General features: G+C 37.4%; 1 protein-coding gene across 1 annotated transcript; it reads right to left on the bottom strand.

Annotated features, from left to right (window-relative positions):
* Nucleotides 1-521: 521 nt before the first annotated feature.
* LOC129739470 (transmembrane protease serine 9-like) lies at nt 522-23,152 on the bottom strand. The gene is made up of 3 exons (XM_055730942.1): nt 22,658-23,152; nt 1,047-1,667; nt 522-988 (listed from the first exon to the last, which is right to left on the bottom strand). Exons 1-3 carry the CDS (start codon nt 22,746-22,748, stop codon nt 660-662), a joined length of 1,041 nt encoding a protein of 346 aa, XP_055586917.1. The 5' UTR covers nt 22,749-23,152; the 3' UTR covers nt 522-659.
* Nucleotides 23,153-23,790: the final 638 nt, after the last annotated feature.

Genomic DNA, 23,790 nt, shown 5'->3' on the forward strand with positions numbered 1-23,790 from the left:
CTCGCTTTTATCGGCGATGTCCAGCTTTTTTTCTCGTGAAATGTCCTGCTTTTTCTGAAAGTATCTGGTAAGCCTAAACTAGCCGGTTTAGACCAAAATTTCGACCAAAAAACAGCACTAGTGGTCCTTTAGGATTGGTCCAAAACTAATGCGTCTTGGACTGGACCCAAAAGCGTTTGACAGTCAATGGAACAAGAGTGGAGTTTCCAGTTTTTTCACTGAAATCGATCTTATTTCGTTGGTCCAATTTTTATAGAAATTCCTTGTGACATTCGCCAGGCTCAATTCAGTGATTTAACAAACGTGTGCGTGAAAATATATATACTAATATGTACATAGATCAGTAATCTTTCGTGAGTTTGAATCAAATATATGGGATGTCTCCAATTAGCGGAACCAAAAAAAAGCGGAACTTTCTAATTCGCTAGCTTGATCAAAATTTAGCAGTAAAATTACACCGCAGACAGAAAGTTAGTGGACTAATGAGCGATTAGCGGATTAGCGCTTTTGTGCCGAACACTGCCCTCTGGCCTGGTAAAGAAACTCATTCCAAGTATATTTGTTACTTTTTTTATTACTGGAAAAGCTGTCCCCGAGTAAATAATTTCATTGTCCATTCGCATTTGCCTGGATTAATTCTCTACGATCGGGGCCACTCGTCAACTCTCCTTCCATGCAATATCAATAATCCAATCCAGATAGCTCGAAATGCGAGTATAAATTCCGGGGAACCTTTCGGTGCCACATGCTGCTCCATAGGAAACGATTCCAACCAAATGGAACTTGCTTTTTTCTTCCAAAACAAGAGGCCCACCGGAATCACCTTGGCACGCATCGGTGAGAACTCCGTTTTCAGTTTCGAAGCCTTGGGCACATAACTGATTTTCCGAGAGCTTTACCGATCGTTTCGGTAAAGTGTAGTTTGTTTGACAGGCGCTTCGTAGCACCGGTCGTACAGCGCCCTTCAGTAACTGATTCGACGAATTGTCTAGAAATCAAATCAATTTTTGGAAATTATGTTCTGACCATACATTTTGAAAGATTACCTGTATTATCTTGTCCCCAACCCATGATGGTAAGAATTGTAGTTACCGGCAGATCTATCGATCTGGTGTACAAACATATAGGTTGAACATTTTGGTTCAACTTTACTGGTTTTTCGACCTCCACCAGGGCTATATCGTTTTGTTTCGTACGAGGATCATAATCTTTATGCTTGATGATCCTGGAAATTGGGTAGCTATCTGCCAAAGCATCGGTAGCATCATCGATGCCGGTGACTACAGCTATGGGATCGAAAAATTTAAAACAGTGAGCTGCCGTGATGAAAAACTTCTCATTCAGCAAAGCCGCGCCGCAGCGTACATTTTCCTGTTGGTAACGCAGCAACGCCATAAACGGAAATTCACCGACCGCTGCATGTTCAGCTTTTCCCACCACATGATCTCTTAAGCCACCGGATTTAAATTCGGGAATGCCTTCACAGACTCCATCAGCACGGTTGGCCAAGGCATCGTAATTGTCCGTATGACTTTCGGCGCAACAAATGACCGGGTCATTTTTAGACCATTCGCAATGTAACTCCCGTTGCCGATCGCTGGAACGACATTCCGAAGTTTTGCGGCATATACCAGTTTCGCCATTCGTCAAAGGGCACTGATCATTCTCTGGAAAGATAAGAAAAACATGAATACTTAATCTAGGCTTGCCAGATCCTTTCAGAAAAAAGCGGGACATTTCACGAAAAAAAGCGGAACAAAGCCGAAAAAAGCGGGACATTAAAGAAATTTTTAAAAAAGGCTTAATGGTATCGCCAAACTTATACTTATACCACTGACCACACTGACTTGACACTTAGAACAAAATTTCAACAATTTTCTGTCTAATTGTTTTGTCAGATTTAGTAGGTTTGCAATATCGACGGCAGGTGACGAACCTGAAAACTTCGACAAAAAACGCCCTGTATGAAAAACGGACCTGTTTAGCCCGATTTTATCGTAGAAATTGCCTGTTTTTATTTTAAAGTTGGGTGGCATTTCCTAACTGGGATAGCATTTCTTCAAATCGATCGATGCGCACTCTGGAATCGATATTGCGTACTGTTGGAAAAATTATCCAGAAAACGAAATCGAGTGTCCAGTCAGTATGGTCAGTGCTTCTACCATCAGCCAAAGTTGTTCATAGAAAGTACACTAAGGTTTTTTTTTAACGCGGATTGATTTCGCTCAGTTTTTCTAACATGACTTCTATTTGCATGTTTTTTTTTGCCATATGCACCGTTTTTTCCACGATTCTCGCGGTTTAACACGTTATTTGAAAGGAAATATTTCAAGTCGTACATGTAAACAGCGGATTGTGTAATTTGTGTAAAACAATTTTCGTTGAATTATTTGTTTTAAAATTAAAAAAATCAAGAAAATTTCCATATTTATATTCTTTGGTTTATTTACTCACAAACGAAGCTGTATATATTTATAACATAAGGCAATTTAATTAAGAGTCTAACGACAGAAGTTAATCTTTATAATTCTATAATCTTTAATTATTTGGAGGCAACTCAACCAATATTTTCTTCAAACATTGGTTGAACATGCTCCAAGAATGCTTAACTGAAAAAACACGTATTTGAAAGATTTTATGTGTTGAACCAATGCAAATTGAGAATAAAATTGTGTATGCCAGTGAATTTTGTAAAAGTTTTCCAAGAAAAAAAAGCGGGACATTTTGAGGGAAAAGCGGGACATGTCCCGCTTTTGCGGGACGGATGGCAACCCTACCTTAATCCAAAAAAATACTTTGATACTAAAAATATAAAAATACTTTAATACTTTTTCAATCAAATTAGTCAACAGAATCTGCCACTGCAACGGTAATCGAAAGTTTAATAACCCTGATCCAAGGTGAGCGAAATAAGAATAGCACCACTATGTCTTTTGCTTGATATGAATGATTGAAAATTACGAAAAAAAAATTCCAATTTGTTCTGACTTGCTTAACGGATAAATCAAGCATAAGTTTACTTTTTTGGACGTAGCAATTGGCGTTGAGAATCAAAAATGTGAAAAAGGAGTGCGAAATAAGAATAGTACCACTTGAGTTGTTCAAGAAAAACAAGATTATTTTTAAAAATTTACTGTGTAAAAGTGAATAATAAAGCTAGTGAACCTGTATATAAGAGAAGTGACATCTGAAACACAAAATTCCAATCGAGCAAAAGAACTGTCAAAATCGATTCCAATCGATCCAAGCATTTTGTCGCAGAGCTTTTACCTTTCTTATTGAAAACTCAACCAAGGAAGGTATTGCGATTGTTGTTATAGTTCAAACAGATAATTTTTTAGCTGGTCATATGAATTTATGATTAGGTGCATTTTTTTTTAATGCTTTGGTGAATCATGTTTCTAGTTAGAAAGCTAACTGTTTATGAACAAAATTCAAGTCATTCATACCGTTTATCGCGATCCTTCGGACATCGAGTTCAATGTTATTTTATTGGATTGAAGGAGCGTTCACTTTAGAGCTTGAACATTGAGCCAGAAAACAGTGCTGGGAATTTTTTTGTCCAAGATTTCGGCGATGTTGCCACATATTTCATTTTAAGAGGGATCAGATGTCGCTTCTCTTATATGAAGGTTCACTAAATAAAGCATCTACGAATTATTTGAATAGATAACTGTATTTTAGGAGTTTTTCAGAATTCCAAAGGTTTTCAAAGGTATTAAAGGGGATTTTAAGAGATGCTCCTCTAGCGTTAAGGAATTTGATATTTGAGCTATAAAACTTTATCAAATTGCTTGATTTCTTCATTAACATTCATAAGTATGATGCAAAATTATGAAACATAGATTTGAGGCTGAGTTTGAATCCAAAAAGCAGGTTGGAATTCCAAAATACTAATGTTTTTTAATAGTCAAACACTATTTCTCTAGTTTTAAGTCATAGATGGCAGCACTATCTAGCCATTTAACCAAATTCATGGCCATTCTCGAATATCCGGGATTAATTAGGGAGTGCTGAATGATTTTGGTCAAGAAATAAATACATGTACCGTGTGAACGTTTTGGAATTTCTAAGATCTCTTAATCTAAAAAAAAATTAAAATTTCATCAAGGTCACTAAAAGTGAATTTTTCGGACCGATTATCAGAATAAAGTAATACGTTGCGATGGAGCTTGATGAACCAGACGGCTAGCAGTATTATTGGTATGATTTGCAATTGAATCGGAAGTTGATATGAGCAGGAATTTTGGCGGTTGTATATTTTTGTGCTGGTGATTCTTTTGCAAATCCGGAAAAGCTTCCTGCAGCGTGAACTTTCACAAAACTGTGATGGGAAAATACCTCAAAATGATGAATATGGGCCCAAATAAACCTGGAAAATCAATATTGAGACTAAATTTGGTTTTAACTGCAAGATAGTGCTGCCATCTACGACTTGAAACTGGAAAAAGTGTGGTTTACTGAACAAAATCAAAGTTTTTGATTTCCAACCTAATTTTTTCTGATTCAAAATTTATTCCAAATTTTTGTTTCATTATTTCACGTCATTTTAATGAAGAAAGTAAGTAGTTTGGTAAAGAATTACAGCTCAAATATCAAATTCCTTAACGCTAGAGGAGCATCTCTTAAAACCCCTTTTTAAAACCTTTGAAAATCTTTGGAATTCTGGAAAACTCCTTAAAATGCAGTTATCTATTCAAATAATTCGTAGAAGCATTATTATTCACTTTTACACAGTAAATTTTTAAATCTAATCTTGTTTTTCTTGAAAAACTCAAGTGGTGCTATTCTTATTTCGCACCCTTTTTTTCACATTTTTGGTCCTCAAAGCCAATTGCTACGTCCAAAAAAAAGTAAACCTATGCTTGATTTGTCCATTAGGCAATTCAGAACAAATTGTGGAAGAAAATTTTCGTAATTTTTAATCATTCATATTTTAACAAGCAAAAGACATAGTGGTGCTATTCTTATTTCGCTCACTGTATATATGAGGTTCTACTGTATATCAAATTCCTGATTCACCTATTTTGGCCATTTTGGCCTTGCAACTGCGGAACTCATGGAGTTTGTTTACCAACAAACCACAGAAAAGCTGAGCAATAAATCTTATGTCTGTAAACAAAGTCAATGAGCGCCCCGCTCACTCCTCGCCTACTTACTGTAAAAGTCAGAGAACCTTGTGTTTCGAAAAAGCTTACCCTAATCCGTTCTTGAGGGTCAATATGACACTATTAGTAGTTTGGCGGCTTGTACATAACTTCATTTGGGGGCATCCAAATAAAACAATAACTTCGGGGACCCTCAATGAATTCTTGAAATATTTAATTTTGGATCAATACTTTTTTATGAACGCACCCTGAAATCCCAGAAAAAAAACTCCCTAATCAGACCTTGAGTGTCAATCTGACACTCCTAGCTTAAAACCACTATATCTCTCTTGTTTCTCAACCGATTTTTTATTTATAGTTATCTCAAATATTATTCACCTACAACACTTCAATTTTCCATTATTCAAAAAGTAAGAAAAAAATTCAAAAATCATGCTTCGGAGAAAAGACTGTAGATCAGCTATGGAATTTTGAAAAAAAAAAATCACTGATTGTCCAAAAAAAAAAATGAAATTGAAGCTGTACGTTGCACATAAGGATTTTTTTTTAAGTTTTTAAGATTATGACCACAAAAAATGTAATAAAATGCAGTAATGGTTTAAATTACACCAGATAAATTTTGAAAAATGGAATAAAAAGTTGACGTATTTTCGCATATTTTTGCATTTTTAGATTTAAAAAATACGAATAAAAATACTGTCAATAGATTCGCGATGTGACAAGTAGGGGCGCTGCTGTAAATGAAAAAAATTGCGACCAGATTCTATGTGAAACAGACTTTAATAGTAGACAGTTGGGAACTGTTGGTGACTTGATATCTGTATACAATCTGTGTGAATTCCCGAAAACCTATAATCTTTATAAATTGTCGGTTCTAAAAATTTTAAAAAATCTGTATGTTTACAGAAAAATCTGTAAATGTAGTAACGCTGATTCACAGTCGATTTCGAGAGCTTGAGAGCCTTGGCAATCATTCCCTCTAACCATGATGGGTTTACAACGCGATTGTGCAGAATTATTTCTCCTCTCTCCCGTTCAATCTTGGATAACTAACTGGTAAAATCTTTAACAGATATCGTCTGCCACAGTTGTCCGAAACAAGTGGTTTAGAGTGCCTCAAATTAGTATGCATAGAGGAAAACTTCGATCATTGACGTACCCGAATGTTTCCTGTAAATTTTAATCCAATCGTAAAACTGGAAGAAGTCGCGCCACAAACATTTCCGTATCGACTTTTCAAAAGATAGAATGTGTCAAATGTAAAAAAATCGAGTTATTAGCTGAGTGAAATAATACTTAGTCGGTTATTCGAAAAACGTCCTAGAAAGGAGATTTTTGGCCATTTATTTTTTCTATAAGATAACACCAGAACTCGATGTTTTTTCATGCATTTTTAAGCCATTTGGCATCATGCTTTATCTGAAAATTATTGCCCAGAAGGATTTTTCCCCATAATGACAAAAACCCGCAACCAAACCGCAGAATGAACCCATTCCCAGAAAAAAAATCCCCATAATTCACCATTTACCACAATTTTTTTCCCAGAATGGACCGTTTCCCAGATTTTTTCCCCAAAACGGAACATTTCCCAAGATGGCACAAATCCCAGATTTTTTTTCTCCAGTTTATTTTTTAATGGTTTTTCTAATTAATTGTTTTTAATCTCATATGATTCGAAATTTATTTTTTTTTAAATATTTTTTTAATGAAACAATTGTTTGAAAGCTTGCAATTAAGTTTATTTGAAAACCAATAAAAGGTGATACGGTCAAAATTTGATCAAGGGAAAACGCGTGTAAATCGGTGAAATCGTTTATTTAAAAAATCAAATTTAATTTCTTTTTCAAGTTTAATTAGTATAAAATTCAGGAAAAATATTCAGTTAGGCTTCCGCTTTTCCAAATCCGAATTGAACCCTTAATCCCTGCCATCATATTTTGTACAGCCACCTTGTCCACCTTCAACGCCGCAGAAAGACAGTTTGCCTTGAACTGCTGCTCGTCCTTAGCAGTTTTTTCGGTCTTCTTTAGGTTCCGCTTGAAAATAGCCCAGTATTTCTCAATTGGGCGGAGATCTGGCATGTTGGGAGAGTTCTGGTCCTTGAGAACCACCTGCACGTTGTTGGCGGCGTACCACTACTACTACCACCGGCCTTTTTACCGTAATGGCAAGATGCCAAATCCGGCCAAAACAGTACGGAACAACCGTGTTTCTTCAGGAAAGGCAGCAGACGTTTATTCAAACACTCTTTCACGTAAATTTCTTGGTTGACAGTCCCGGAAGCTATGAAAATGCTGCTTTTCAAGCCACGGGTACAGATGGCTTGCCAAACCAGATATTTCTTCGCGAACTTTAACAGTTTCATGTGCTTGAAAATATCCCCTTCCTTTCGCCGTATAAAACTCCTGCCCGGAAGCTGCTTGTAGTCGGCTTTGACGTAGGTTTCGTCGTCCATTACCACGCAGTCAAACTTCGTCAGCATCGTCGTGTACAGCCTCCGGGATCGCGCTTTGGCCGTCGTATTTTGTTTATCATCGCGATTTGGAGTCACTACCTTCTTGTAATTCGATAGTCCGGCTCGTTTTTCGGCGCGATGCACGGTTGTAGACGATACACCCAGCTTATTTGCGGCATCTCGGAGAGAGAGGTTAGGGTTTCACTTGAAACTACCGCCAACTCTTTGTCGTCTCAGCGGCTTCCGGCTTTCGATTTCCCCCCGATCCAGACTTCCTGGCTGTCAACAAACGTTCCCCAAAACACTTTAATTACATTTGTAACGGTTGATTTGGCAATTTTAAGCGATTTTGCCAGCTTGCGTGCCAGTAGCTCGGATTTTCGCGATGCGCGAGCAAAATTTTGATACGCTGCTCTTCTTCCTTGGACGACATTTTGACAACTGAAGAGTGAATTCCAAAATCAAAATAGGGGCAACATTCTACACACACACACACACACACACACACACACACACACACACACACACACACACACACACACACACACACACACACACACACACACACACACACACACACACACACACACACACCTTCAAAATGAGGGGTGTTCAGGTTTTTTAAATGCAAAATTGAAAGAAATACGTCAAGTTGATATTGACCAAATTTTGACCATATCACCCTTTATTGTAGTATGTTTAAGGTTTGAGGACTATATTGAAACTTTATGCTGAGTGCCTTTTGAAAATCGTGTTGGAGAATGGTTCATTCTGGTGAATGGATCGTCTGGGGAATAATTCTTTCTGGCGTTTGAAATTCTGGAGATTTTTCATTCTGGGCAATTGTTTTGTTAAATGGTGAAAAAATTAAATGGAGTGTAACCGATTTTTGAAGTTAAAAAACGAAACTTCATGTCAGTTTATTGGGCCAATCTATAGAATGTATATGGTTAGTTTTCGAAATTCGACCTGACCCATTTGGTTGCCATCTTAATGTAATATAATTAAGGTGGCAATCCCAAGTAACCAAAAGTTCCGTAAAACATTCTCTTAAAAGCTTACTCAGCCCTGCTAAAGGGCTGTATAGCATTCTATTCAGCTAGAAATTTAAGTTCATATCCACACTTTCAAGTTCCATATCCAAAGCTGAGTAGAAGGCTATTCAGCCTTTGGATGAACTTTGAAAAAAAAACAGAAAAAGGACAAAATAAAGCGTTCACTTTTTTTTGTTAATAATCTTACAATTACCAATGAAATCTGTTTTTTTTAAATCCTTTTCTCTAAATGAATATCGTACTTACTCTAAAACTTGCTTCTTGCTTGGGGATTTGAACCTGAACCCTCCTGGTGAAAGCTGAGCATGTTACCTTTGTACCATGGGCGATTCTTATGGTATCGATGTTCAGAACATCAATTTAAACAAATTAAGGACTATCCCTTCTCAAAGTAGGCTTTTTACCAAAAGATAAACAAACAATCACGGAATTAGATTCTGCAAGATTTGGAATTGAGCTAACGTTAGTATAAAGTTTGATGTTATTTTTGTGAAATCTTTTTTGCACTACATTCTTTCTTCTACTTGTTTCGACAGTTTAGAAAGAAAACTTCTTAAACTATCAAACCAAGAAGAGTTACAGAAGGACTAATCAGAAGAAAATGGAAAATTTAGTGAGGATTAAAAGCAAACTGAAAAAAGAGGCAGCAACCAGAAAATCGTAAGTTTTGATAAATATTTTTGTTCCTTCTGAGTGTCTATTATGTTTTATGATTTTCAGGATGCTTTAGAAGTTTTGGACAGTTTTGGAAATGAATTTATAAAACCGTTCAACTAATCCGAACGGTCCGTTGTCCTAGACGGAAAACCTATGCTATCAACTGATAACCCTGTGCTTGGTCACTATCCTGCTTGATTCGACCTTATTGTTAAAGTAATTTGCAAGATGAGTCTATCAATGAAATGATTATCACGATGCTCAAGTTAGAGGAGAATAATAACTAAAATCCAAAATTGAATTCATTAATAAAAACGGTTTCTCTCAATAAAATGTTATGGGTTTTCATTTATTTTTGAAAATTAACCATTTTCTTCATTTTAAGCTTTCAGCATCTTTCTAAACTCATCTGGAGTTTAAAGTTTTATTCCTATATAATTTAAAACCTATAAGACTAAGCCCACCAATGGTTGCTAAACCTCGAATCGAGTACATTCAGCAACATATTTATCAACCCATCATCGCACCAACAGTTGCTAACTTGATTCGAGAAATAGCATTCGAGCAGTAGGTTGTTACTGGATGCGTTTATGTAGCAACCCGGTAGCAACACAACCGGTCATCGCTATGAGAAAATAAACAAACAAAAATACCAACCTTGATGGCTACAATCGGTGCGAAAATCAGTAAGTAGATAAAAAGGCAACCAATTAAACCATCTAAAATACCGACCGAAATAGGAACGCCCGGTGGGCTTGGTCTAAATAATTCCTTTGACAGAGTAGTAATAAGGATGTAATAATAACTTCGCGAAGGAAAATTAAACGAAAAATCGGATTGTCAACGAAGAGATGTGTTTTTTTGTTTCGGTTTATTAGATATAAATATTGTTCAAATTTGAAACGTGAAATGAATTTTTTAGACAATCTTTAAGATTTATGACATCTTTCCATTTGGATCAAAACAGTTGATTTATTTGTGGGTTCATTTCGTTGTTCGTATATTCGTAGCTCTGATTTTCTGTTATTCTTTCTTGTGCAAAATCTTAACGCTTACGTTTGCATTGAAGTTCTTTAGAAGTTCCTCATGGCACCAAAAAGTTCGTAACAAGTTCTGCATGAAACCAAAAAGTTCGTAAGAAGTTATGCATGGAACCAAAAAATTCGTTAAAAGTTCGTAACGAAGCACGATACGCCAAATTGAATCCTGGATTTTTTAAGGTACTTGGAACGCACAAAAATGTTCCATGCTACTTGTTTAGACTTTTTATGTTCGTTCAGAAGTCCAAATCAAGCACTTTTTTTCATTTCTCTCGAGTACCTTTTATACAGCCAAATGTGAACTTTTGATGCACAAAATTAAGTATCTTTGCGACTTTTGGTTACTTGGGAATGTATGTATGGGAAAAGTTTCATGGTCGAATTTCGAATACCAACCATATCAGTCTATGTTCATTCATGACGTTCCGAGAATAACGCGTTTGAAAGTTTTGCAACCTTTTTTAAATCGGTAATTCATCTTTCAAGTTTATATGACCCAAGCAGTGCGTAGGAGCATTCTCAATAAAAGAGCATTTTCATGGGAAAACAGCTCGCAATTGCTTATAGATCCTAGCAGGAGGCTTCATTTCATCTAAATCATGGAAGAAATGTGCTTGCAACAAACTTTTGATTAATATTCACGAAAAACAAAAAAAAATATATGAATACGCTATAAAAAATGAAAAATTTCTGTTACCTCAGGTACAGATTCATCATAGTAAGTAAGTTTTGTTCTATGCAATCTTTACCAATCCTTTTTGATTTGATAAGGAATCATATATATGGATAACGAGTTTACAAAATAACGAAACATATCATCTAAAACGCACTACATTTCTGAATTAAAGTTCTCCTATCATACATACATACTCCGTTCGATCTTGGAAAAATTCGATTTTGGCAAACATCTGAGTAAACCCGTCCGTTTTTGGCAACATCCAAAAAGACGATTTGGTCACTTTTTAACTTTTTTTTTTTCATTTCAAATTAATCGAAATAATGTTAAACGTAATATTAGTATGAATTTATTGCGGAAATCTTGATTTAATATTCTCAAAATCCAGTGCAAAGTTGAATTTCAGTGCAAGAAAATCTGAGAAATTGCAAATTGACAAAAAGTTCAAAAACCAGGTACCTTTAAAAATTCTTCAAAAATCCCGTGTTTCGTATTTTGAGAATCCAACAATACAAAAATGTGCCAAATAATGTCATCTTTTCAATCCACTTATGTTTGACTTAAATTATTTTGACGGTTCATGAATCATGATTGAAAAGTACGGTTTTACACCACTTTTTACATTTTTTGTGGTTATGATCTTAAAAATAATAAAAAAAACTATGTGCAGTTTAGGGGAGATGAGGGCATAACGAGCACCCAGGGCATAATGAGCACTCCTTTTTTCTACATAAGTACGGATTTTTTTAAACAAATTTTCATAAGGACTTGTTTCGTACTATCCATAGCATTAATTTTTCACCAAAAAAGAAATATCCTTTTCATGTTTACAGAACTATTAAATAATAACCAGCTAGGTTCTCAAGTGACGAAAATATTATAATTTTTGAGCACCACCCAGCAAACATTTTTGAAGGTATAACACAGGAACAACAGAATTATTCAAACAAATATACCAGATGAAAAGATTGTATTAAACTTACCAAAATAGCATATAGCTACAAAACTGGAGGCGATATATCTACAATGACAAGATTCCAACGATTCGATTTCCCTACAAAAAGCAAAATAAACGAAAAAAAAAATTTCCCCAACCGAGATTTGAACTCCAGTCCTCCGAGTTGGCTGTCCGATATCTTACCACGATGCCAACCCATCAACTGATGTGATACACGCCATAGCTCCATGGGTGAGATACTTTTTTTACGAACCGGTAAAAAGAGAAGACCGGAAAGAGTGTCAATTGAAGGACCGCCCATTTAACGTAAATCAGTTCACTCAAATCGTAAATGTTGAATCAGCATATTCTCAAATTTTTGGAGACATATTTACGAATTTATTATACAACTATCCGATTCAACTATTTTTGGGCAAAGTTTGTCGTAAATGAATGATGGAAAATCACTCAATACCAACGTGTTTACGATTGTTATTGAAAATGGCTTAATATTCGATTTGGATTATCATTTCTATTACGATTTCATGTTAGCTGGGCACCAAATAAGCTTCTATGACCTTTAAATCATCTTGATCTGAAATGTACGCACTGCAACATGATCTACACATTGTTTCTCAATTTTCTACATCATAAAATTTTTGATTTTTCACTTTAATCAATTTAAAAACGCTTTTTTACATTAATTTGTTCACTAGAGGCGAACAGAGCACTATCAATGAAGGCATAATGAGCATTTTCTGCCGGGGAATCTAGCAGCGAATTAAACTCGATGAAGTCAACTGAATAATAGAGCTACAGCTTGGCTTCTTTCGTCTGACGATTTGGCCTATTGGTAAGGTGTCGGAGAGGTAATCAGTAGACTCGACTTCGATTCCTGTTCGAGGGGATTTTTTTTGTACATACCATTCTGATTGATTTTTTTTATTGTTACATTATACGGCTCATAGCATCAAAGCATCATCTGTCAAACAAAATGTATGTATGTATGTATGTAGATAATCCACCATGGGTGCACGGATTCACCGCAGTTTCGCCAACGCATGCGCTAAATTGCATTCTTTAGATTATAAGTTCAGCCAATCTTCAATGCAAATTACCACATACCCGACACCATGGCTTCGTGTGAACTGTCATGTAATGAATGTATTTCGTGTTTGTGTATGTCTTATTTGTAGAACGAGCAAACAGTTTCGCAACCGTATATAATTCATAACATTCTCAGTGTTATGAATCTTCGACAGATATTCCGCATGCGTGTAGATACCTGCCCAGCTGGCAACTGATTGAACGTTCTTATATAATATAATCAATAAATGAAATTGTTATACAACAGAATAATCTCACCTTTAAACCCAACTTACCTCAAGACACACTAAGCTTACCTTTAGCTGTAACCGACCTTAATCAGTATCATAATCATATTTATTTCCATCTGATCTAAAATAAACAATTTTTAAAGTATAAAAAAAATTGCGAAAAGCATCATCTGTCAAACAAAACACCAGAAACATAATGTATGAGCATGTGTTAATTTTTTGAACAAACAGACCTAGATTACTTTGTTATTGCTTTGTTTGATGAATCTACGCCTCACCGTTTAGTGCAATCATGATCATGAATGATAAATGAAAAAAAAATCACCTCGACCAGGAATCGAACTCGAGCCTACTGATTACCTCTCCGACATCTTACCAAAAGGCCAAATCGTCAGACGATACAAGTCAAGCTGTAGCTCTATTAGTCAGTTGACTTCATCGAGTCGAATTTGCTGCTAGAATCCCCGGCAGAAAACGCTCATTATGCCTTCATTAATGGTGCTCATACTGCCTCGGGGGGTTTCTCATTATGCCTCTACAGTGACTGGTTTGCAGCTTTCGGCAAAAATTTTTAAAATGCATTTTTAAACGTTTTTGTCTACTTTTTCAAGTTTCATTCAATTAGGCAATAGACTATTTGAGTGTCTGAACACGAAACAATGATGTAATTCACATATTGCAGCTGTTCTCTATGGTTAAATAAGCGTTTTCCTTAAGGTGGCCATTATGCCCCCATCTCCCCTATAGCTTCTAAATTCAGCTTTCTTGGACACTATGTTAATTTTTTTATGAGCATTCCGTAGCTGATTTACAGTCTTTTTCCCGAAGCATGTTTTTCGGATTTTTTTCTCCTAGACTTTGAGCAACGGCAAACTGAAGTGTTATTGTAGAATTTTGTCTGAGAAACATATTTGAGTTACATTACGGGGTTTCCAGGTATACGGGGTTTTAGTCAGGAGTGTCAAATTGACACTCCAGGAACTGTAACGGGTAAGAATTTCTGGGACGGATGAGGGTTAATTCGTACATAATCAAAAATCAAAATTATCAAATTTCATTTCATTTTTTAAAATTTTTCATAATATTAAGTCTTATCATTCGAGTTGAAGCTCTCGGGAAGTTCGGACGTACTTTCCAATCGTTACGAGTTATAACCGTCGAGCCGAATACCTGATAAATTCGGATTAGTGTTCCGTGACCGGGTAGCAGATATTGCTTGTCCAACGTAGACATTTGTGTGCAACAATAGTGATTGTTAGTGCAGTGAAGTTTTGAACTTTTTTCCACTTCGGTGGTTTTTTTTTTCGTTTGCTGCTGCGAAGAGCAAAGAAAGCCATATTTCTTCTTATCAACACGTGGTGACCTTGAAGAAGAACTTAGCTGGTGTTTGGTGCTGAAACAAAACCGAGCGAAGAACGGCCGCAAAACAAAGCCGCTGGATTCTGATACAACCGTGCGAGTGGAGCATTGGCAGAATAAATCAAGTTATTGTATCTATTTTTATTTTCCCTATTTTTCTTCTAATCTTATCTCTCTTTGGCTATCTTTCACTTTTATCAATAATAAGAATAATTGTTCTTCGATCATATTTTATTGCGGAAGACAACTTGTCTCCGTAATAAAATATGAGCGAAGTCGGGGGATTAGTCCCATCGGCCTTTGTGGATGATGGTCGAGTTATTCACGGAAATGTTGAGCGCCTGGGTGATCCGAGCACCCTCGTGAGAATGGTCTCAGAGGATGAAACGGTTCATTCAGGTGCTGAAGGGCTTCCGGAAGATATCTCCCAACCGTCTTCCTCAAAAGCTCGTGTGGCCTCCCGAGTCAAAGTTTACCCAGAAAACCCATCTTTCTCTGGCCCGTGGGTGGTTTTCTTTCGGCCCAAACCAAACGGAAAAATATTGAACATCATTCAGATCACAAAAGATCTGGCAAGGTGGTCCTCGGTAACCAATATTACCAAGGTTACACCGAACAAATTGCGGGTCGTGGTAGCTAGTTCGAAAGCTGCCAATGAAATTGTTGCTAGTAAACATTTCATTTTAGAGTACCATGTTTACATTCCGTCTCGAAATGTAGAGATCGAGGGTGTGATCACGGACATGAGTCTTTCGGCAGAATACGTTAAGTCCAATGGAGTTGGAAAGTTCAAGAGCCTCGATACGACTTCGGTCAAAATCCTGGATTGCCGCCAACTCAGAACTTCCAACTCTGTTGACGGAGTTAAAAAGTATTTGCCGTCAGCTTCATTCTGTGTGACCTTTGAAGGTACCGCCCTCCCTCACTACGTCTTGATTGACGGAATATTGAGGCTTCCAGTTCGACTATTCGTCCCTCGTCCCATGAATTGTATCAATTGTCAGACGCTAGGGCATACAGCATCTCATTGCTCAAACAAATCACGCTGCTCTTGTTGCAAAGAAAGTCATGGGGAGGATGCGTGCCAAACAACAGAACGAAAATGCATTTATTGCGGAGGTACCCCTCATGACATCTCTGCATGCGAGGCTTTCAAAAGTCAGTGGGACAAACAGAAGCGCTCTTTACAAGAACGCTCCAAACGGTCTTATGCCGCAATTCTAAAGAGCGCTTCTCTTTTGGCCCAATCAAACAACGTTTTTTCTGCGCTGCCAGTTGACGTAGTGGACACCGACTCAGCTGATGAAGGACGAGCATTCGTGGCAATAGAGAACTCCAGGAAGCGTGTTAAAGCTTCTTCCTCTAAGATTAAAAGGAAGATTCCTTCAGTTAGTCCTGCCTTTAGCTTTATCAAAAGACCGATAATAACGAACAAAGAAAAAGAAGTTCCACCTGGTTTCCGTGGGAAAATTTCTCCTGAAAATGGCCCAACTGTCGCAGAAACATCAATGCCCTCAACATCTAACGTAGTTCAGTCAGAACCAAATACGCAATCCGGTCTTTTTAAATTGTCCGACATTTTGAATGGAATATTCTCGTGCTTCAATGTTTCAGACTCTGTCAGAGGTATGGTAACTTCGATGCTTCCCATCTTTAAGACATTTTTTCAGCAATTGATGCAAACTTGGCCTCTTCTATCGGTGTTCATATCTCTCGATGGCTAATTTACGCCGAGAGATAAGAGATATCACTGTTTTACAGTGGAATTGTCGTAGTGTCATTCCTAAACTGGATGCGTTTAAAAATTTACTTCATAAAACAAACTGTGATATTTTTGCATTGTCCGAAACTTGGCTGTCTTCTCAATCTAACATCTCATTCCATGATTTTAATTTAATCCGTCTGGATCGTGACGATTCTTATGGAGGGGTGCTTTTGGGGATCAATAAGTGCCACTCCTTTTATAGAATTCACCTCCCATTATCAGGCGGAATTGAAGCTGTTGCTTGTCATACAACTATAAGAGGTAAGGACTTATGCGTTGTCAGTTTGTACTGGCCTCATAGAGTTGCAGTGGATCGAAGTCACCTAGAGAACCTGTGCTCAGTGCTCCCTGAGCCAAGGTTGATCCTGGGTGACTTCAATTCACATGGAACTGTCTGGGGAGAACAAATTGACGATAGTCGTTCTACTCTTATCTATGATATTTGCGACAGTTTCAATTTAACAGTTTTGAACACGGGCGAAAAAACACGTGTACCTAAACCTCCTGCAAGGCAAAGTGCAATTGACCTCTCACTCTGCTCAAATTCACTATCATTTGATTGCCAGTGGAAGGTGGTCCAAGATCCTAATGGTAGTGATCACTTGCCTATCGAAATTTCAATCACCAATGGGGCCAGCTCTTCAAATTCAACAAATATGGTATATGACCTTACAAGACACATCGACTGGAAAAAGTACTCGGACGAAATAACAAAAGCCATCGATTCTATGAATGTTTTACCTCCTTTAGAGGAGTATAACTTTCTTTCACGTATGATACATGAAAGTGCACTTTGCGCTCAAACAAAACCCATTCCAGATTCATATGTATGCCGAAGGCCTCCTAACCCATGGTGGGACAACCAGTGTTCCAAGCTTTATAAGGACAAATCGAAAGCATTCAAAGATTTTAGAAAACATGGAACCCTCGATCATTTTCAAACATATCAGTCCCTTGAAAATCAATTCAAAAAATTGATTAAAGGGAAAAAACTAGCACATTGGCGTACATTCGTGGAGGGTTTATCACGAGAAACGTCCTTGAATACCTTGTGGAAAGTAGCACGAAACATGCGTAATCGATCTTCAACAAATGAAAGTGAGGAACATTCACATAGATGGATATTCAACTTCGCACGGAAAGTCTGTCCAGATTCCACACCTGTGCAAAAAATAATCCGGAACGTGCCTCCTGAAAGGTGTGGTCTCGATTCCAGCTTTTCGATGGTCGAATTCTCACTTGCCCTCCTCTCTTGCAACAATTCAGCTCCGGGAATTGATAAAATCAAATTTAACTTGTTGAAAAACCTCCCGGACGCCGCCAAATTTCGCTTGTTAAGTTTATTTAATCAATTCTTGGAGAACAACATTGTTCCCCAAGAGTGGAGAGAAGTGAGAGTTATAGCTATCCAAAAGCCCGGAAAACCAGCGTCCGATGCGAATTCGTACCGTCCAATAGCGATGTTGTCTTGTATACGCAAATTGATGGAGAAAATGATTTTGTTTCGTTTGGATAAATGGGTAGAAGCAAATGGTCTCCTTTCAGATACTCAATTTGGGTTTCGAAGGGGCAAAGGAACAAACGATTGCCTTGCTTTGCTGTCTTCAGAGATACAAATGGCGTACGCAAATCGTGAGCAAATGGCTTCAGTGTTTCTAGACATAAAGGGAGCTTTTGATGCAGTATCAATAGAGGTGTTGTCTGACAAGTTGCACTCCCGGGGTCTGCCTCCTCTATTGAACAACATCTTATACAGCTTGCTTTGTGAGAAACATCTGAACTTTGCTCACGGAGATATTGCAGTTAGAAGAACCTCTTACATGGGCCTCCCGCAGGGTTCATGTTTGAGTCCACTTTTGTACAACTTTTACGTAAGTGACATCGACAGTTGTCTCTCTGAAGGCTGCACTCTAAGACAACTTGCAGATGATGGCGTAGTGTCTGTCACAGGATCTACTGAGTCTCTTCTGCACAGACCTCTACAAGATACTTTAGACAGATTGTCTTCCTGGGCTTTGGGGCTTGGGATTGAGTTTTCTCCTCAGAAAACGGAAATGGTTGTTTTTTCTAAAAAACATAGACCTGCTCAACCTAAGCTTCAACTACTAGGCAGAACGATCACTCAATCGAGGTGTTTCAAGTATCTTGGGGTTTGGTTTGATTCCAAGTGTACCTGGAGAGCCCACATTGAGTATCTGAAAGGAAAATGCCAACAAAGAATCAATTTTCTCCGATCAATCACTGGCACCTGGTGGGGAGCCCATCCAGAAGATCTTATAAAATTATACCGAACAACTATTCTCTCAGTGATGGAGTATGGAAGTTTCTGTTTCCAATCGGCTGCCAAAACACACCTCATTAAACTCGAACGTATTCAATATCGTTGCCTCCGCATCGCTTTGGGTTGTATGCCCTCAACGCATAATATGAGTCTTGAAGTTTTGGCAGGCATACTCCCACTGAGAGACCGATTCAGTTTACTATCTCTCCGGTTCCTCATCAGGTGTGAGGTTATGAACCCATTGGTGATTGTGAATTTTGAAAGGTTACTTGAGCAAAATCCTGAAACCAGGTTTATGTCTATATATCATGTCTTTATGTCCATGCAGGTCAATCCTTCTTCGTACTCTCCAACTCGTGTTTTCATCCCTGACTACGACACCTCTTGTGTCCAGTTTGATTTGTCTATGCAGCAGGAAATTCGAGGAATCCCGGACCAACATCGCTCACTTTTGGTTCCAAGAATTTTCGAAGCTAAATTTAGACACGTCGATGCTGAAAAAATGTACTTTACCGACGGGTCTCTAATAGAAGAATCAACGGGATTTGGAGTGTTCAACGAAATAAATAGCGCCTCTTATAATCTCCAATCACCATGCTCTGTATATATAGCGGAGTTAGCAGCTATGCACTGGGCTTTGGACAGCGTTGCGTCACGACCTGCTGGACATTACTATATCGTAACGGATAGTCTCAGCTCTATTGAAGCAATGCGCTCAATAAGACCGGGAAAGCACTCGCCGTACTTCCTCGAGAAGATACGGAATATTTTGAGTGCTTTAACAAGACGTCGCTTTTCAATCACCTTTGTTTGGGTTCCCTCCCATTGCTCAATAGTGGGTAATGAGAAGGCAGACTCTCTGGCAAAGGTGGGGGCGATGGAAGGCGACACGTACCAGCGTGAAATCGTCTTCAACGAATTTTACTTTTTGGCTCGAAGAAACTCCGTTACCAACTGGCAGCGCAGATGGGACGAGGATGAGGATGGTCGGTGGCTCCACTCGATTGTCCCAAAGGTAAGCCTCAAACCCTGGTTCAATAAATTGGACTTGAGTCGGGATTTTATTCGAACATTTTCTCGTCTCATGTCCAATCATTGTTCCTTAAACGCGTTACTCTATCGTGTGAATCTTGCTAGCAGCAATTTGTGTCGTTGCGGCCAAGGTTACCACGACATCGAGCATATTGTTTGGTCTTGTGAGGACCACCTTATCGCCAGAACAGACTTAATTGACTCCCTTCGGGCCCGAGGGAAACCACCTAACGTTCCAGTGAGGGATGTGTTGGCTGCAGTTGACCTAGACTACATGTTCGAGTTATACTCTTTCCTTAAAGCTATCGATCTTCGTGTATAATTTTTCTCTTCCCTATTCTTTTTACTTTCCTCAACTACGTTAGTTTAAAGTTATGAATTGTAAATACAATAACAAGAGTTTGGCTCCTTAAAACCAACGGTACGAGCCGTTTCAAATAAACGAATTAATAAAAAAAAAAAATTAAGTCTTATTTCGATAAGTCGATAAGTTTCGGTAAGACACCATGGAGCTAAGCTGCAGCTAAGGCTATGATCATTTAGTATCCGGGCACTTTATTTCGGTGATAGCTACGTTAATAGAGCTCGGATATGCAAAACTTTAGCAGCATTGTGTTGGTTATAAAAAGGTCTATCTTGCCTATTTTTGATAGATTTTTAAGTTTACGTGTTATTGAGATATTTACGATGCAAAAAGACATGATAAAAATAATTTTGCACAAATTTGTTCCTTTTAAGCATTTTGCGCCTCAAAAATTCTTCATTGTTGACTTGAAAGCTCATGAACTGTTGGTTTTTTCTGATTTTTTTTTTCGAACCAAATGGTTAAGAAGTATAAGGAGCCACTCTAGGATCAACACGAAGTTCAAACCAACCATTGGAGTGCAACCCTTGATCAAAAATATGGTGAAAAGTCTATGGTTATTGGGGATAACTGAATGCAGACTCCTTAAATAATGCAACAAATCCATTTCCGGCAGGCAAAAAGTGTTGCCTGACTAGTAGACACCAAGTAAATAACTAATAATGATCAGTTCCAAAGGTAGCAATCTGTGCATCCGGTTTTAACGTAATATGACAGATGTGTTCTGATGGACAATAAAATTTTTTGTTAAAACCGGATTCTGGAAATCAAAATCTTCGGGATGCCACCTCATGAAAAGGTTCCAACCGGATTCCAATTGCTTTTTCCAGGTGAGTTTGTGTGAAATATCATAATTTTGCAAAGGTTTTGCTTCTGTGGTAAAAACAATAAATCAATACATGACTGAAAAAAGTGTGCAAAGATAAAAAAGAGATTTTATGAAAAAGTTTTTTTTTGAAATCATTGATAGTTTTTTTTATATATATTTTTACATTAAATGTCATATTAAGACCTTCATTTCCTCCATAGAAAGTTTTTCGAAAGTTGTAAGAAATTTGACGTTCGAACGATTTTTTTTCTTTTTTTATTCAGTCTTCCTGCCCCAGGGTTAAAAGATTATAATCGAAAAAAAAACAAAAAAAATATGTATAATTTCACAAATCGATCCTGAACTTGGAATTGCAACCTTTGCATGATCACAAAAATAGCTTCGATCCTACCCATAGTACTTTGAAATATAAAAGGTAGGCCATTGCGCTTAACCTCATTTGGCAGCTCCGTGTATGTACACGGCATTCCTACTACAAACAAAAATAGTTATGAAATATTACTGGTTTTCTATGGAATAGAAATCAAAATCGTTAATTTTGGCTTTATTAGCCGTTTGTTTCTTCTGAAAAGTGCTTGAAATCAAAGATTAATTCTCAGAGGTCGTATGACACGGTAAGTTTGCATTAAACTTCTTAGTATTGTTCATAAAATGGGAACATTAAAAAGAGAATTTCGTCGTCGTCCCCGAATGTATGATAAAATGAACGCAAAAAATTCCTGCATTTTTAGCAAAGATTTTATGAAATAAGCAGTGTAAATAATATTCCGATGATTATTAGTCGTTTTCTGAGATTACTTTGAAAATTTTCACAAAAACTGACTATCACATTACAAAAATAAACAATTTTTTTGTTTTCCAGTTGCCAAAAAACCCACCAAATAAAACTTTTCACTAATTCAAAGAGCCAAACATAGTTGACGGTATTAAAAAGCATAAGCTCATATTTTTCTCATAATTTTATTGCTTACCAATTCTCTAAAAAAATACGATTTTTAGATGAATTCCATACATTTGCTGACAATTCTCATAACTATTTTTTGGAGCCTTTCACCAACACAGTTGAAGAGGGCGGAATGGCCTACCTTGTCTATTTCAAACTACTATGGATCCTACCAAACTAATAAGAATGAAAAGGTATCGATGGTGTGACAGTGCAAACCTGTTCGAAATTTATTTTAACGTTTCCCCTTCCTCTTCTATTTACAAACATAAATCATAAGTTCACCGGGAAATATCAATAAATTAAAAGCTGATGAATCACTCCTTGGTTGTATAGTGAACAATTTTGTTTTTCAGCTGTTTGCCTCGTAAGTATACAACCGTAAGATGCAGCAAATTTGAAAGAACAATAACATTGCTGATAGAATTTCACATCGTAATATGTGCTAAACATTCGGTCTCGCTTGTTTCAAGGTTTAGCGTAAAGCAAAATCTCGAATGCAGCTAGTCTCTTCTTTGAATATGATGTCCAAAATCGTCTGCTAATTTTTTTTTCTTTAAAGTACTAATCAACAAACAAACTCTTTCAACAAACGAAGCAGAGAAAAAAAACTTAGTTGTTTTCCAAAAATATCCAAATCGGTGATGTATGAATTTGCACCAGCTAGAAAATCACTATTGAAGAACGGGTTTGTCGAGAATTCCTGTTTCCAAGAAACAACGTTAATGGCTTAAACCGGTTTAGCAGATGAATACCCTCTCTTGGACAATCCCTTCTCATAAGTTTACAAGCGCACATGTTTCCAAACAGTTCTCTTACCGAACAATTGGTGGTTTATGCGGTTGATGATTTGAGCGCTCGTCGAAAACCAGAAGAGGGCAGCGATCAGCAAAAGAAATTGCGTGTCCATGTTGATCTCCGACTGTTGTTATTGACCTTGTTCGAATATGAATAATCCAACGGTCTAAATGTCACTATCAGTTGGGCAGTTTGGTGTTAGTCGGTACAGAATTTCGATTGTGATTCCCAAGCATTACTCCCCTAAGCTCCAGACAAAAAAACAACAACAATAACACTTCACGATGCCACTTAATTTCTTATCAGCATGTTGTGGTAATGACTGCCACAGCGTCTCTATACTATACTATTCATTTCAATAGTCACAAAATACCGACACTTTAACTCTTTTTTTTAATATTTTGTCGCGCAAGATTCGATCGGAGATTTTTCGAGCGCACGATCGCGAGCTTGATCTCGGTTCGGGAGACGTAAACGCTTTTGCGGTTTCAATGCTACTGACAGTTTCCCGCTCTCGTCGCACTCATGTCTCAAAGTTTTGTCCGCCGATCGATCGACTCTGCTCCATATTTGTTTTCATTTTGCTCCTTTCTCAACTGCTCTACCGATGTTGTTATTGATTACCCTATGCAAATCCTACCGTCTAGCTAGAATTTAGCATGTCCAAAACGTAAAATTTTGGAGCTAATGGCCTTCAAAGTTTATTTTTTTCATTACTCAAGTAACAATTTCAGTACCTACTTTAAGAACCTACCAAGGCAGCATAAGAGCATCAATATCAAGATTCATATATTCCTCAAAACATTTATAAAACTCTGTACTTCGAAGGCCCAAAAAATTTACAAAGTCATCGACTTGATAGTGGACTGCATTGCGCTTCAGGAGGACATGAACAAATTGCAGTTATGGTGTGACACGCATGGAATGGAAGTGAACGATGGAAAGAGTAAATCATAAGTTTTTTAAGGACTAGAGCATCTGTCATATTCGACTATTCACTCAGGGACTCCGCATTAATAAGAGTATCAACGATAAAAGTTCTCGGACGCAGTGCATCGTTCTGCGTACGGCGGTAATCGAGTAGGATCATTCCACAGCAGTCGACGGAATGCGAAGCGTAAAAATTTCTTTTGAAACCTCTCAATTCTTTAGAT

This window comes from Uranotaenia lowii, chromosome 1, assembly GCF_029784155.1.
Source record: "Uranotaenia lowii strain MFRU-FL chromosome 1, ASM2978415v1, whole genome shotgun sequence".
Lineage (NCBI taxonomy): Eukaryota > Metazoa > Arthropoda > Insecta > Diptera > Culicidae > Uranotaenia > Uranotaenia lowii.

Excerpts from the sequence above, each read along its gene's own strand:
- LOC129739470 (XM_055730942.1), bottom strand. The coding sequence starts at position 22,748 with ATGGACACGCAATTTCTTTTGCTGATCGCTGCCCTCTTCTGGTTTTCG. Across the intron at positions 1,668-22,657 it reads CATAAACCACCAATTGTTCG|AGAATGATCAGTGCCCTTTG; the intron begins GTAAGAGAACTG and ends TTATCTTTCCAG. Across the intron at positions 989-1,046 it reads TTGGGGACAAGATAATACAG|ACAATTCGTCGAATCAGTTA; the intron begins GTAATCTTTCAA and ends TTTGATTTCTAG.